Source organism: Macrotis lagotis, chromosome X (assembly GCF_037893015.1).
Source record: "Macrotis lagotis isolate mMagLag1 chromosome X, bilby.v1.9.chrom.fasta, whole genome shotgun sequence".
Classification (NCBI taxonomy): Eukaryota; Metazoa; Chordata; class Mammalia; order Peramelemorphia; family Peramelidae; genus Macrotis; species Macrotis lagotis.
Window position 1 is genome coordinate 208,533,218 of NC_133666.1, and position 14,445 is coordinate 208,547,662.

Below are 14,445 nucleotides of genomic sequence, written 5' to 3' on the forward strand. Positions count from 1 at the left end.
TGAGCTGAGTTTCTTCTGTGAATGGTTGAGATCTGCAAGTTATATTTTTTTATTTTACTATTGTTATGTTTTTATTTTTGTTGCATTCTGATAACGGAAAGATAAAATAGACCTTGTAGAGCATCCACTTACCCCTAACTTCCATTGTCTTATTTCTCTTCTGGCTAAAAATTCCTGGGAATAATAATTAGATATTAGGACATTCTGACAGGAAAAAATTATATTTAGTCTATAACTGCAATTAATTGAGGGAGGTATTTTAGCATTTATGATAATATTCTAGATGTAATCAACTATTGATTGAAATACAGGAGCTAAGGAGTAAGGTGTAAAAACATTCTAACTTACCAAATTTGAGTATATACCTTTTAAGAATCAGGTTTTGAAGTGACCTTCAAGACCTTAGAACTGTAATCATCATTTTGCTAGTTGCTGGGGTTTTTTTTCATTGCATAGAAAGACAATCACTTGAATAAAGTAATACTTTTAGACTCTGGATTAGCGTGGAGTTTGTGAGTAGATGTAATATCCTTAGTATTTCATAAATATCTTGATTGTTAATATACTTCCTTTCAAAGGATTGACCCTTTAAGATGGTTCAGAAGGTAAATTTAATTTACCTTTAGATCTTATCTTATTCTCTGTGTATTTTGATTCATCTATCACAGCCTTGAGAACCAAGAAATAATATAGCCTTTTATTCAGTTGAAGGCAGACATCGGTGTCAATCCTGAGACTAACCAGAATAAATTATTCCAAAAACTTGAGAATTCTCTTCCCACAAAAATACGTTTTTATTCCTTCTTGTTGTCAACTACTTTCTTTTTCAGTGGTAAGGGTTTTTATTAGTGACTGTAGAGCAAAAATTGGTGGTTTTAGTGAATGATTACCATACAATCCTAAATTGTATATTAACTTGTTTTTCTTTTGTTTCCTTCTTGCCTATTTTTTTTTTTTTAATCATCTCCTTCTGACACTTAATACCTGTGTGGTCCAGGGCAAGTCACTTAACCCAGGACTTAAGTTTCCTCACTTGTACAGTGAGGAGTTAGACTAGATGGTTTCCATAATTCTTTCCAGTTATAAAACTATAATTATATGTTCTATTTTTTAAAGACTGTCAACGGAAATGTTACATATGTTTGCCTAAATATGTATTAGCTTTGTGTATTTTAGTTGAAGGGACTTTAATCATCTAACTAAACCCCTCGTTTTAAAATAGGAAGACAAGGGTCTTGTGAGATGGTATCAGGAAAATGTGTATAAGGAAAAAGAAATTTTTCTGTTAAAGTTAAATGCATAGACATTCTTTAAATTCTGAAATGAAGCTATAGCATTATAGCAGATAATATGGTATATTAATTTTATTTACAGCAAGAGATGAAATTAATTATTTAAGCCCTGTACCAAAAAAAGACAACTGTTTACAAAACTGATTGATCACTGATTTGGGGAAATATTTTTAATCTATTCTGAGGCAATGTTCATATTTTTCTTCAAAAATCATCGTGTTTCTATTTATTGCACCAGATCATTTTATGACAATTTATAATTTATGATATGTAATTTAAACTATATAAATATATTTTACAGGAAGAGACTTTTCTTGGTATGTTTATATGAACACTGATGACTTATTCTGATTAATTTTTACTTTAATAATGAAACATTCCTTTATAAAAGTGTTCTTGGTTGATTGGACAGAAATTGAGTTGTTCTGTATACTTTTTAATATCTCATTTAGTATTGGTAATTAAGTATTATAGTTTTTTCTTTTGTTAGATTATATATGATCTCTTAGTTTTCAACTCATGCGTTTTTTAATTCATAATTTGCTTTTAGGTGCCCATTCCTCAATTTTCCCAAATTGCCCCATTATGTTTTATTCATCATATGATTCATAGGAGAAGCAAGTATTTTTATTGGATTTGAAAAGAACTGAAGTACTATTAAAGTTATTGCAAAATTAGAATGAGTTCATCTTTGTCTATGATCATATGGAGTTTAATGGTTTGATAGTTATGGTGGAATTTTGCCCTTTTCCCTACACATTCTAGGTTGACAATTGCATTTTTTGCACTCTCTGGGCTGGATATGTTGGATTCATTAGATGTGGTGAACAAAGATGATATCATAGAATGGATTTACTCCCTGCAGGTTCTTCCCACAGAAGACAGTGAGTGAGTTTTTAGCATCTTTATTTTTGATATATTTTATTTAATATGAGTGCTTTTGACTCTTGGAACTAGTCTATAGTTTTGCAACTTTTCTTGTATTTTATACATTTGTTTTGTTTTGTTTTGTCATTTTGCCCATTTTCCTTAAATATACTAACCTGGAAGTGACTACAGAATAGGTTTGTATTAGAATTAACTAATTACCACAATTATGGTTTTCATAAGAGGCAAAAATAATTCAGTAAAATGTAGTTTTATAAAATGTAAAAAAAATCTTTAATTATCTTTTTACTGTATGCAAAGCATGTTTTCTCCTAATAATACAGGGAGTTGTTAAAGCTTCATAGGGAATTTAACAAAATCTAGAACCAATGTACTATTCTTATATAAAATGGGAGTAAAAATCTTATTTAAATGAAAGGTGATATTTACTACTTCCCTTTTGGTTTAGGGTGATGAGAATTTAGTTGAGCTACAGGCAAGCACTATTCCAAGCTCTTCCAAGGTAAATTGAGGTGATCTCTCCCTCCCATCCTTGAGGTCTGCTTAGTAAGAAAGCATTGTGATTTTCATAGTATAGGAATAATACAAATACTTACAGATAATTGTTTCCACTTTTCTTTTGTCATACCTACATACTCTGCAAACAGTTGGCCTAGTAAAGATATGATGGGGCTGCCTTGATATATGCTGTTTCATTTTCCCAGGGACTGGCTTTTGAGGTCCTATCTCTGACCTTCAATTTTCAATCTCCACTTTGGACTTTGTAGCATCCTGCTTGGTAAGAAGCTTTTTACTGCTTCTCAATATATTCTTTGAGATAGTTCAGCTTTTTTATAAGTCACAGTCTTGCTTATTAGCATGGTCCCTTGGCCTATGGACTTAGTAAAACTTCTTTCCTCATATAAATTGGGACTTTATCAGTAAATACCAAGCAAATAAAAGCTTTACATGTGTGTGTTTCTTTTACTGGGAATTGGGGGTGGGGATGATGAAGTAAGAGTGTTATAAGATCAATGGAGGTTTTTTCTGTGGTTATATTAGGTATAGCAAAACTTTCTTAAATTGCAGGGTAGAATGTTGTATTAAAATAGCAAATATTTATAGAAATCCTAAAGTTAGTTTCTTGGACAAGAGTGCTCATTTATTGTTATAGGAGAATTATTTAAACTTCTAATGACTCTGGACCAATTTAATAGTCATTTTTCAAGCTTTTCTTAGCCATCCCAACACAATTAACTGAAGTGTTTGCATATGATTGTATGATCACAAATTCTCACAATAGGAAGGTATCTCAGAAGCTATATAATAGATTTTTTTTGATGGGAGAAGAATTGTTGAAATTGTAAGAGAGCAGGTATACTGATGCACTTTGGATTAAAGGCTACTTTTAGTTAATTGCTTTCTGATTGTGTTTTCCAAAATTTTTTCCAGAATGGTCAAACCAAGAAAATAAAGGGCAAGATTAAGGATCCATATGTACAAGATTATGTATAACATCCATTTATGTATTAGTAAAAATCTGGAAAATTGGTTAAACAAATTGTAGTATAGGATTATAGTAGAATAGTATTGCCCCATCAGATTTGACCAATATGACATTCAGAGAGAAAAGTGAAAAGATTTGTACAAACTGATATCCACCAAAATGAGCAGAACCTAGAGAACAATTTATGTGATAACAGTAACAATATAATGAAGAAAAATAACTGAAAGTAAAACCTTTATTAAGGTAGATATAAATTTCAGGAAATCAATGCTGCAACATGTCTCCTACCTCTTGAGGAAGTGGTGATGGACTAGAGATGCCCAATATAATAGACATTCTCAGATATGACCAATATGCATTATTATAAATATTGTTATAAGCATTTGTTACAAGAGAGGACTTCTACTTGGAAAGATATGGCTGTGGCTTAGCTTGACGGAAAGGGATTTTTTTATTGTTCTTTGATTTTACAATTTTTCCCCCTATCTGCTTCCCTCCCCCTACTCCCTACAGAAAGTAGTCTGATAGTCTTTACATTTTTCCATGCCTATACATGGATCAAAATTGAATGTGTTTACAGACAAATGTCTTTAAGGAAAAAAATAAAATATAAGAGATAGCAAAATTACATAATAAGATACCTTCCCCCCCCCCCTTAAATTTAAAGGTATTAGTCTTTGGTCTTTGTTTAAACTCCACAATTCTTTCTTTGGATACAGATGGTATTCTTTATCACAGATACCCTAAGATTGTCCCTGATTATTGCACTGATGAAATGAGCAAGTCCATCAAGGTTGATCATCTCATCTAACTCAGCATCTGTTCATGCCAATCCTGATGGAAAGTGATTTTAAAAAACACTTATATAATATATGTACTTTAATTCACAGAAGAAAATGCAGATAGAGACACAAATAGAATAATATTTTTGCTGCCTTATTAAATTATTTATGTATATTTAAATACATGCATTTTAATTTAGAAAGATAGTAAAAATCTGCATTTATTTACTTAGACTTAAAAAAACCCATAGCTGAATAACACTACTCTATGTTTTTAACCCTTTCCCCTTTTATATATATATGTATTTAAACGTTTGTGATTAATAATAATAATAATTTTAAAAAGAATTTTTTAAAAATTCACTGACTTGTCAAAATTGTCTTTTTCTAACCTTTCCATTCTACTCAAACTTCCAGTGATTTTCCCTTTTCCAAAACTTTCTAGCTGAGAATCTTGCCTGATACTTTTCTGAAAATATCAACGCCATTTGCTGAGAACTCTCTTCTTCCTTTTTATCTCATCTCAACATGTATCCCAAGTCTGATACATCATGAGCACTTAATAAATGCTTATTGACTGACATGACATGTCTCTGATGCCTTCCTTCATTCTCTCTTCCTTCAACCTTTTCTTATATGATAAGGTAGCATCTTCTTTGCCAAGGCTAGCCCTTATACATACATACATACATATCAGGCCATTCCTGCTTGTCTTCTCCAAAAGACTATCCCTTTTGTCATCCCCAATCTCTCACAAATCTTTGATCTTTCTCTGTTGGTTGTTTCCTGTTGCTTACTAAATATGCCCATGGAGGTAACTAGTAGTAATACAGTTGAAGCAGCTAGGTGGTACAGTGGATAAAAAACACTAATCCTAGAGTAAGGAAGACCTGAATTCAATTCTAGCCACAGACACTTACTAGTTGGATGAACGTGGCTGGGTCAGTCCATCTGTTTGCCTCAGTTTCCTCAACTGTAAATTGCTAAATGAATTTTTTTTTGCAAGGCATTGGGCTGAAGAGACTTGCCCAAGTTCACACAAGCTAGGTAATTATTAAGTCTCTGAAGTGGAATTTGAACTCAGATCCTCCTGAGGATCCGAGGATCTGAGGATCATTTAAGCCAGTGTTTAAATGAAATTTTTTTAAAAATCTGTATCTTCAGGGGTGGCTAGGTGGCACGGTGGATAGTGCACCATCCCTGGAGTCAGAAGGTCCTGAGTTCAAATTCAGCCTCAGATACCTAATAATTTTTTTTAAAGGTTTTTGCAAGGCAAATGGGGTTAAGTGGCATGCCCAAGGCCACAGAGCTAGGTAATTATTAAGTGTCTGAGACCGGATTTGAACCCAGGTACTCCTGACTCCAGGGCCGGTGCTTTATCCACTGCGCCACCTAGCCATCCCTCAGATACTTAATAATTACCTAGCTGTGTGTCCTTGGGCAATCCACTTAACCCCATTGCCTTGCAAAAAAAAAGTGTCTTACAAAAATCTATCTTTAGAGGCATTTAGCACAGTACTTAGAACATAGTGAATATTATAAAAATACTTATTCTTCCTTTCTGTCTCATCCTTCTCATGTCTCTTCTATCATCAAAAATCCTTCACTTGAGGGGCGGCTAGGTGGCGCAGTGGATAAAGCACCGGCCCTGGAGTCAGGAGTACCTGGGTTCAAATCCGGTCTCAGACACTTAATAATTACCTAGCTCTGTGGCCTTGGGCATGCCACTTAACCCCATTTGCCTTGCAAAAACCTAAAAAAAGAAAAGAAAAGAAAAAATCCTTCACTTGATCTGTCCAGCCTACTGACCTCCACATCCTTTTCTCCCTCTCTCATAATTCTCCGTTGTCTGGTTTCCAATCTCATCATGTTTTCTAGAGTTACAAAAAAAGGATCTCTTAATTGTCACAGCTAGATATATTTTCCTACTCCTCATTTTGGCTTCTCTGTAGCTTTTGCATTCTCTTCTCCTTGAGACTCACCTCTCTAGATTATTGAGACTATTCTCTCTTGCTTCTCCTCCTACCCTGTCTGCTCTTTTTAGTCATTTTTGCTAGGTCTTCATCTGGATTAGACCCACTAACTGTGGATGTCCTCCTACGGGGCTATGTTCAGCACCCTTTTTTCCCCCCTCTGTATTACTTCACTTTACAATCTCATCAGTTACCATGGATTTATCTCTTTACCAATGATTCCCATATCTGCTTATCTAGCCCTAACCTCTACCTTGATCTTCAATCTTAGATCTCTATCTGGCTATTAAACTCCAACTGGATGCCCATAGACATTTTGAACTTGCCATGTCCAAAACTGAACTCATTTTTCACCTCCTCCCAGCTTTCCCCTCTTTGTAATGTTCCTATTATTATATCCTCAATTCTAATTCTCTCTCTCTAATGCCTCCCCATTTGCCAAGTCCTGTCATCTGTAACTTCATAAAATATCTCTTGTATATATTCTCTTTTCTCCTGTCACTGCCATCATCCTGGTGCAGGCTCTTATTACCTCATAACCTAAACTATTGCAGTACCCTTCTGATTAGTCTCCCTCCTCAAATCTCTTCACCCCCTCCACTCAATTGCCAAATTGATCTAATGGAAACAGAAGTCACCCCATCCCTGTTTAATATACTCTATGACTCCCTACACCCTCAGAATCAAATATAAAATCCTGTGGGATTCAAAAATACTTCATAACTTCATGATCTAGGCCTTTCCTTTTTTTCCTAAGATGAGAAAATGTTATTTCTGTCCTCCCCCCCCCCCCCTTTACTCTGAAATCCAGAACAGAGACTTCCTTGCTAGAATTCTTTTCCTCATCTTTGTCTCTAGGCTTCTCAATCTTTTAAGTCCTAGTCACAGTCTCGCCTGCTAAAAAGAAGCCTTTCCTAATTCCCTGTTATGTTGCTGCTTTGGGTTTGTTATTTACTTCCAGTTTCCTGTTTTTCTATCTTATGTTGCTTACATATTGTTTTCCCCCATTAAATGTGACTTTGAAAGATGAATCATTTTTTGCCTTTCTTTCTAACCCTGATATTTGGCATAGTAACTGGCATGTAATAGGCACTTAAATGCTTGTCAACTAACTGACTAGAGAATTAGTTTTGTCAGGGGAAAATTCATTGTTTTATGTCATTTTATTCCATTTTGTGATTCTTCCAATTTGTTAGGAATTTTTTTTCCCTCTCTAAAGGAGTACATTTGCTGAGTATACCCCCCCTTAAAGTAATGCAAAATCTAATTCCTTTTCCCCTTGAGGGTTCTCAGTTTGAATTCAGAAGAATTCTAGAAAAATCTCAACCAATTATTTATGCAAAGCAATACATGTTCCAGATTCAAGAAACAAATGGTGTCAATTACAGATTGTAACTGTTCTTCCTTTCTGCTTATACCTTGGGTCCTAGATATATATGCCTGTTCAATTTTAATTTACCATTTTGTAGTTATGAAAGTGAGAACCCTCTCACCTTATTTCTGTTAAACTTTTCATGAATATGACTATAAATCTTTTCTTTTACAAATAACATTGTTTTAAATGCATAGCTGAGCCTTAATTAATCTGACAGCTAGCCATTCAGATCTTATTCCCTGAACCCACAGACATGACTATCTCAGAATTTTTGGACTGGTGTTGGAAGCTGACATTCCTTTGTACCAATTGGATTCAGCTTCATAGTCCAAAATCCAATTGACTCAATTCCTTTCTCACTATTTTGTACCTAGTTCTTGTCACTAACCTCCCAGTTCATTCATTTATCCTGTGTTGCTCACTTCACCTCTTTTAGTCATTTCTGTGTTATAAGCAGTATTGGAGCTCATAATAGATTGAGGAGTGAAGTGCCACGGAGACCAAATAGATAACTAATGACCTTAAGAAGCACAGGGAGACTTGTAGGAAGGAAAAGGTAGCAAAACAGATATTGAGGTATACTCTAGATTCTCTTGTGTTTAGGAATATGGAAAAACTCTTCAAGTATAACTTTCTCTTTTCCCTTCTTTCTCATCATATGCAGTTAATAGGATTTTAAATTAAAGAAATCTTGAGATCTTCTAGTTTTCAGATGAGGAAAGTGAGACCTAGAGATGTTATAATAAAGAGTATCATATTCATTATAGTGGCAAAACCCAACCATGAGCAATTATTTGAGTAATTCTTTATTTCTGTAAAGAGTGCTTTGAAGTTGTTCTTGTATAATTCCTGATGTTTCTTGGTAAATAGATTCCTTGATATTTTATATATTCTGAATGGAATTTCTTTATCTAGCTGTCTTTTAATTTTGTTGGGAATATACAGAAAGGCTGATGGATTTTATATTCTCCTACTTAATGAAATTATTAATTGGTTATTAATTTTTACTAGAATATCTAGGATTTTCTTAATAAACCATTTTATTATTTGTAAAAAGCTATAAATTTGTTTCCTTTTTGCTTACATCTTTTTTCCCTCAGTTTATCTTGCATAGATTTCTAGAATTATATAGTAGATATCTTCACTTAATCCTCATCCTATCTGAAAAATCTTCTAGTTTTTCTTAGATAATGCTGGCTGTCGAGATACTATTTGCCATATTAAGGAACAGTTTGTTAATTATTGTGTTTTTTATTGATTTTTAACATAAAAATGAGCCCTTCAAAGTATTGAGAAGGTAGGTAACATAGCCTGTCAAGAAGAGCTTTGGGGTTTTATTATTAACATGTTCTAAACAACAATACTCAAAACACAGTAAAGAATATACGATTATGCATAGGAGAGCCTTTTTAAAAAAAGAGTTATAAATCAAGCTAGTGCTATACCATGACAAGGACTGAAAGTAATTGTTTTGACTAGTATTTTTCTTTGTTCTTTTGATTCAGACTTATGATATTATTGGTGTAGGGAACTCTCAGTTTCTATTTCAGTATTAGTTTTTGAAACTAGAATGTGAGATAAGATTTCGAATTAGAATTTGAACTGTGCCATTCTATTTATTCTTATTTTTGTACAAATGATGCTTTTTTTTATACATGACTAAAATATTCTTGTTTAAGAGTAAACGTAACACCCCCTCCCCCCAAAAAATATAGACCCACGAGTGATAAAGTAAAGGAAAGACAAAAAAATTAATAATAATAACAACAACAATAATAATAATAATGTGCAGCCAGGTAGCACAGTGGATGGAACACCAGCCCTGGAGCCAGGAGCACTCGAGCCCAAATCTGGCCCCAGACACCCAACAATCACCCAGCTGTGTGACCCTGGGCAAGCCACCCCAATCCCATTGCCCTGCAACCCCCCCCCCAAAAAAAACCCAAAATAAAATAAAATAATAATAACAGTAGGGGCTGCCAGGTGGCAGTGGACAGAGCACAGGCCCTGGAGCCAGGAGAACCTGGGTCCAAATCCAGCCTCAGACACCCAGCAATCACCCAGCTGTGTGGCCCCAGGCAAGCCACTCAGCCCCATTTGCCCTGCAAACCCCCCCCATAAAAATAAATAATAATAATAATAATAGTAATAGTAATAAATGTGCTTCAGTCTGTGTTCCAACAGCTCCAGCTCTGTCACAGGTAGATCACATTCTTTATGATAAATCCATCACAAAAGCTACTTCCATATTTTTCCACTGTTGCCATTGCTGATTGCAACTCCCTCCATTCATACTTCCCCTCTACCATATACTATATTTTCTCTCTCCTTTCACTCTGTCCCTCTTCTTAAATGTGCTGTAGGGTAGCTGAGTGGCACAGCAGACAGATACCCGCCCCTTCAAAGTCTTTTTTTGAGCCTTGTCATAGCCTGAGCCCAATTTCTGTTTTTCTTGCAGCCTTTAGATGCAGGAGCTTGTACTTCCTCATCTTCAGATTGAGTATTTTGATCCTTCTTGGGATCACAGACAAAGTATTTCTCAATGGTGTTTCTCTTTTTTCTTTGCTTACTCATTTCTCCAGCCTGTGCCTGCTTTTGGGGTGCTTCCTGAGTTTGAGTATTATTGGGACCACACACACACACACACACACAAACAAGGGTCTCAGCGTGTGAGGCTCTGTCCTCCCTACTGGTCTGTGAATGACCATATGCGCCCCCCTCTGCCACAGAGCCGAGGTGGGGGGGGGCGCTGCTGTTCTATGGGGGGGCCTAGACTGTGATCAGGATCTGAATGTGATCAGAACCCCAGAGTCCTGTTCCAGGGACAAAGGATAGACCTCAGAAGTCTCTCCATTCCCTACCTTTTGTAGGCTGAGCACTTAAGGCTCAGTTGCCTGGGGGCTCCTACTTCCTGGCTCTTCCTGCTTCCTTTTCCTGGATCTGGGCTACCCCTGCCATGCTGCTTGCTAAGTGCCCTGAGTGTTGGGCTTCCCATGTTTGCTCTGGCAGAGGCCCCCCCCACTGATCCCCCAAGTTGTGCCAGGGGACCCCAAGGTGTAAGTCAGGAAACTGCCCCCACCGTGAGCCCTGGTTCCTAGTGCCCTGGAGCTGCCTCCAGGAGGCTGAAGGTCATCCTTCACTCTGGCCGCTGCCCCTCTAACCCTGTGGAGCCGAGTCTTTCTACTCTTTTCTAGGTTACCTTGGGCTGGAATATTGCCTCACTGGATCCCTCTGTGAATTCGGTCTCTCAAAAATTCAGTTAGAATCCTTAGTTTATAAATTTGAAAATATCAGAGAAATAGCACCTAAGAGATGATCCTCTCTTGTGGCCATCTTGACTCCACCCACCCCCACCCCACCCCCCACCCCCCGGGAACTCTTCATTTCAGTGAATAAAAGCAGTAGTCCTAGAGAGCTATTTTAGACTCTGAGAGGTTAAGTGACTTTGCTAATGTCACAATAAGATTTGAGTCTAAAGTGCCCTGATTGAATTTTTCTGACTCCTAAAATATAATGACTTCATTGGGTACTTTTTAACTTTGATATTCTTAAATTGGAATAGTAGATGGTGTTATTAAATAATTTGCATGTACTTGAACAGTTAAGAAGTTGTGAGATAACTTCCTTGAACATGTTTAGTTTCCTTACCAGTTATAAAGAAAAAGAAAAGTGAAGGCTTTTCTTTTTCACTTTTCCAGAGGTTTGACCACTGTTGAATATCTGAAGAATAGATCTGATTACGCTTATACAAGATTCTTTGAAAGATATGAGATAGGGGCGGCTAGGTGGCACAGTGGATAAAGCACCAGCTTAGGAAAAAGATACTTATCTTAGGAAAAAAATACTAATTTTAATCTGAATTCTTTGGTTTTATAGTATGAACAGTTATATGACAACCAAAATGGCTATAAAGCCAAATTTCACATGGTTGTTTTTTTAAATACATAGACATAGCTGAGTTTTCCTATTTTTTTATTTTCCATTTTGCTTCTCTGTTTAGCCATACTTCTCTTTTCTGTGTTAATAAAATTCTCAATTTTGGTTTCATCTGTGACATTTTTAATAAGAGTTTAAGTGAGTGAAAATAGAGGCTGAGTATTTTGCTTTTAATTTTAGTTTTTCGCTGATAACTTTATAAAATATCAGAGTTGGAAAGGATTTCAAAGGCTAATAATAAGAGTCCTCCCAGTAACCTACTAGACAAATAATCATCCAAATTTGTCTTATAGACTAGACTTCTGGTGAGAGGGAAACCAGTACCTCATTTTTTCTCTTCTTTTGGACAACTCTTATTGTTAGAAAATGATTTAAACAAAACTTGCCTTTTGGGGAACAAGCAAAAGAAGTCATGCTAGTCCTTCAGATATTTGAAGACAGTCATTATATAAACCCCTTCATTATGTTGAAGCTACAATATTTCTACCTCCTTTAGCAATCCTCATATAGCCTCATCCCAAGAACTTTTCACTATTATGATTGTCTTCCTCTGAGGGTTCTTCAACTGTTCTAGGACATTGTACAGCTAACATTAGACTCACACTGGAAAAGCCTAAATGAAAAGCATATATATTTTCTGAAAGTGAGTGTTAAGTATGTATATGAGAGACTGCATATTACAGTGATTTAAAAACCAGCATAAGAGTTAAGACCTGTTTTCAAGTCCCAGGTATCCTTAGGCAAGTCACTTAATATCTCTGTGCCCTTGGAAATTCTACAAGTCCATACATAGTAGTAGTAGTAATAATGCTGATATGCATTAATTGAGAGATTTGCCTCACTGGGAGTTTCTATATTAATAAAACCACAAATGCAGACAAATATGGTATATAACCATCTTTCCCAACACATCTCAATTGCTAAACTTTTTTTTACTTGATTGCATTTTGATATACTATTTTACTATAAACAAAAATAAAGATTTCATTTTAACTTAAGTAAATGTTTGTATATGTATATGTTTGCTTTCTAGGATCAAATTTAAACCGCTGTGGTTTCCGAGGTTCTTCATACTTGGGTATTCCATTCAATCCATCTAAGGTAGGTTTAGCCACTTGGGGGGGACTAAAAGGGGCAGGGTGCATGTCATAAACTAAGTTGAGAAATGTATTAAAATATCCATTGCTGGTTATAACCAGGCTACATTTATTAACAGTTTGTTAATGCAATCAATATTATTTTTATTTATTATTTTATTAAGCTGCAAAAATTCATTTATTCCTGAAATATACTCAAATCTGGTTATTTTTAATTTTCTTCCTCTCGTTCTGAAAATCAATCCAGCAAAGTAGTGTTATTATGATTACTAGTATTTCTAGAGAGTTGTTTATTCTTCCTGCTGTTTAGTGCAAAACAAATATGTCCCTTACTCCTCAGTGTTTTTAAAAATAATGATCTTTTTTACATGTCTAAATAACTGCTCAGTTAAAGGAAGAAGAGTAAGGGAAACATTAGAGGAAAACCATCTAAGGTAACTTTTTAAATAGAAACAGGATGGGATCAAATTATATGGGAATTTGAAATTCAATAATGCAGTTATCCCTTTATGACTATCCTAGAGCTACTGCTATAATTGTTTTGACTTCCTCTTCTATTCACAAATGCTTCCTCTTTATTCTGTGTTATTTTTCCCTGTAGCAAAGGATTTTATAAAGTACTGTGGGTCTGTAATATCTCAAGTTCTATTCTCATTTATGATTTAAAAAAAATAACTCAGGAGTTAGCATATTTCTAATTTTTCTCTAATAGCTTATGACTTTTAATTTTAAAACAACAAAAGATAATGAAAAGGTTATGAGAATTACACACAAAACTATTAATTTTAGTACTTCTTAAAAGACTGCTTGTTGAATTGATCATCTGGGTGCATGAAGGTTTATATCTTAGTTCTAAAGGTCAAAATTCAAAGTTGAATATAGATAATATAAGATAGAAACTCTCCTAAAATGATTTAGCTTGCTCTTCCATTTGAATCGGTCAAGGTGATTTCTACCAAAATATTAATTTTGACTTACATTATGTCCTTGATATTACCTGAACCATTTTTCTATTAAAAAATGACTTTCAAATAATAAAAGAACTTTCTTGTTACTCTTCTCATCCTTGTAAAAAATAAGAACAGTTTGGAAAATAAATCAATTCATTGGTCAAATCTAGAAATATCTGATTTATGTTGTATTTATAATTCGCCACTTTTTTGCCAAGCAGGGAAGCCCACTTTACTTTAGTTCTCTGAAGTCATGATTGGATTCTGCCTTGATAAAAATTTTCAGGTTTTTTGCACATGTATATTTATTTTAATTTTTCATTTATTTTTCTTATCTTTTGCATTTTCTTTTACTTTACAGTTTTGTCCACTGTTCTTCCTGATAATGATTTTATCTGCTAGCTTTTCTCTACATTTGTTTGTCTTCCCAAGTTTCGTAGAAGTCAAAATATTATTTTGAATAATAATCCTCTGAAATAAAATAGTCACTTTATTCAAACTTTTTTTTTACTGGGCAACAGTTTTACTTCTAGTTCTTTGCTACACCAAAAAAATAAGCACCACTAAAATTATTTTTGTATGTATGGAGACCTTTACTTCTATTTTTGATCTCCTTTAGATATATGCCTGGTGTTGTTCTTCAGTCATGTATAAGACTTGCTGTGA

The 14,445-nt window shown here is 34.7% G+C and overlaps 1 protein-coding gene across 6 annotated transcripts in view; it reads left to right on the forward strand.

Annotated features, from left to right (window-relative positions):
• PGGT1B (protein geranylgeranyltransferase type I subunit beta) overlaps positions 1–14,445 on the forward strand; it is a 59,674-nt gene that overhangs the window by 3,538 nt on the left and 41,691 nt on the right. For 5 of the 6 annotated variants that reach the window (XR_012471826.1, XM_074202926.1, XM_074202927.1 and 2 more), the window contains exons 2-3: positions 2,058–2,176; positions 12,766–12,833. Coding sequence is in view for 5 of the 6 variants with exons in the window: in XM_074202923.1 (XP_074059024.1) it covers positions 2,058–2,176; positions 12,766–12,833 (187 nt within the window). In the remaining variant the exon portion in view is untranslated. The remainder of the gene's footprint in view (positions 1–2,057; positions 2,177–12,765; positions 12,834–14,445) is intronic. The other variant, XM_074202925.1, reaches the window with a different exon arrangement.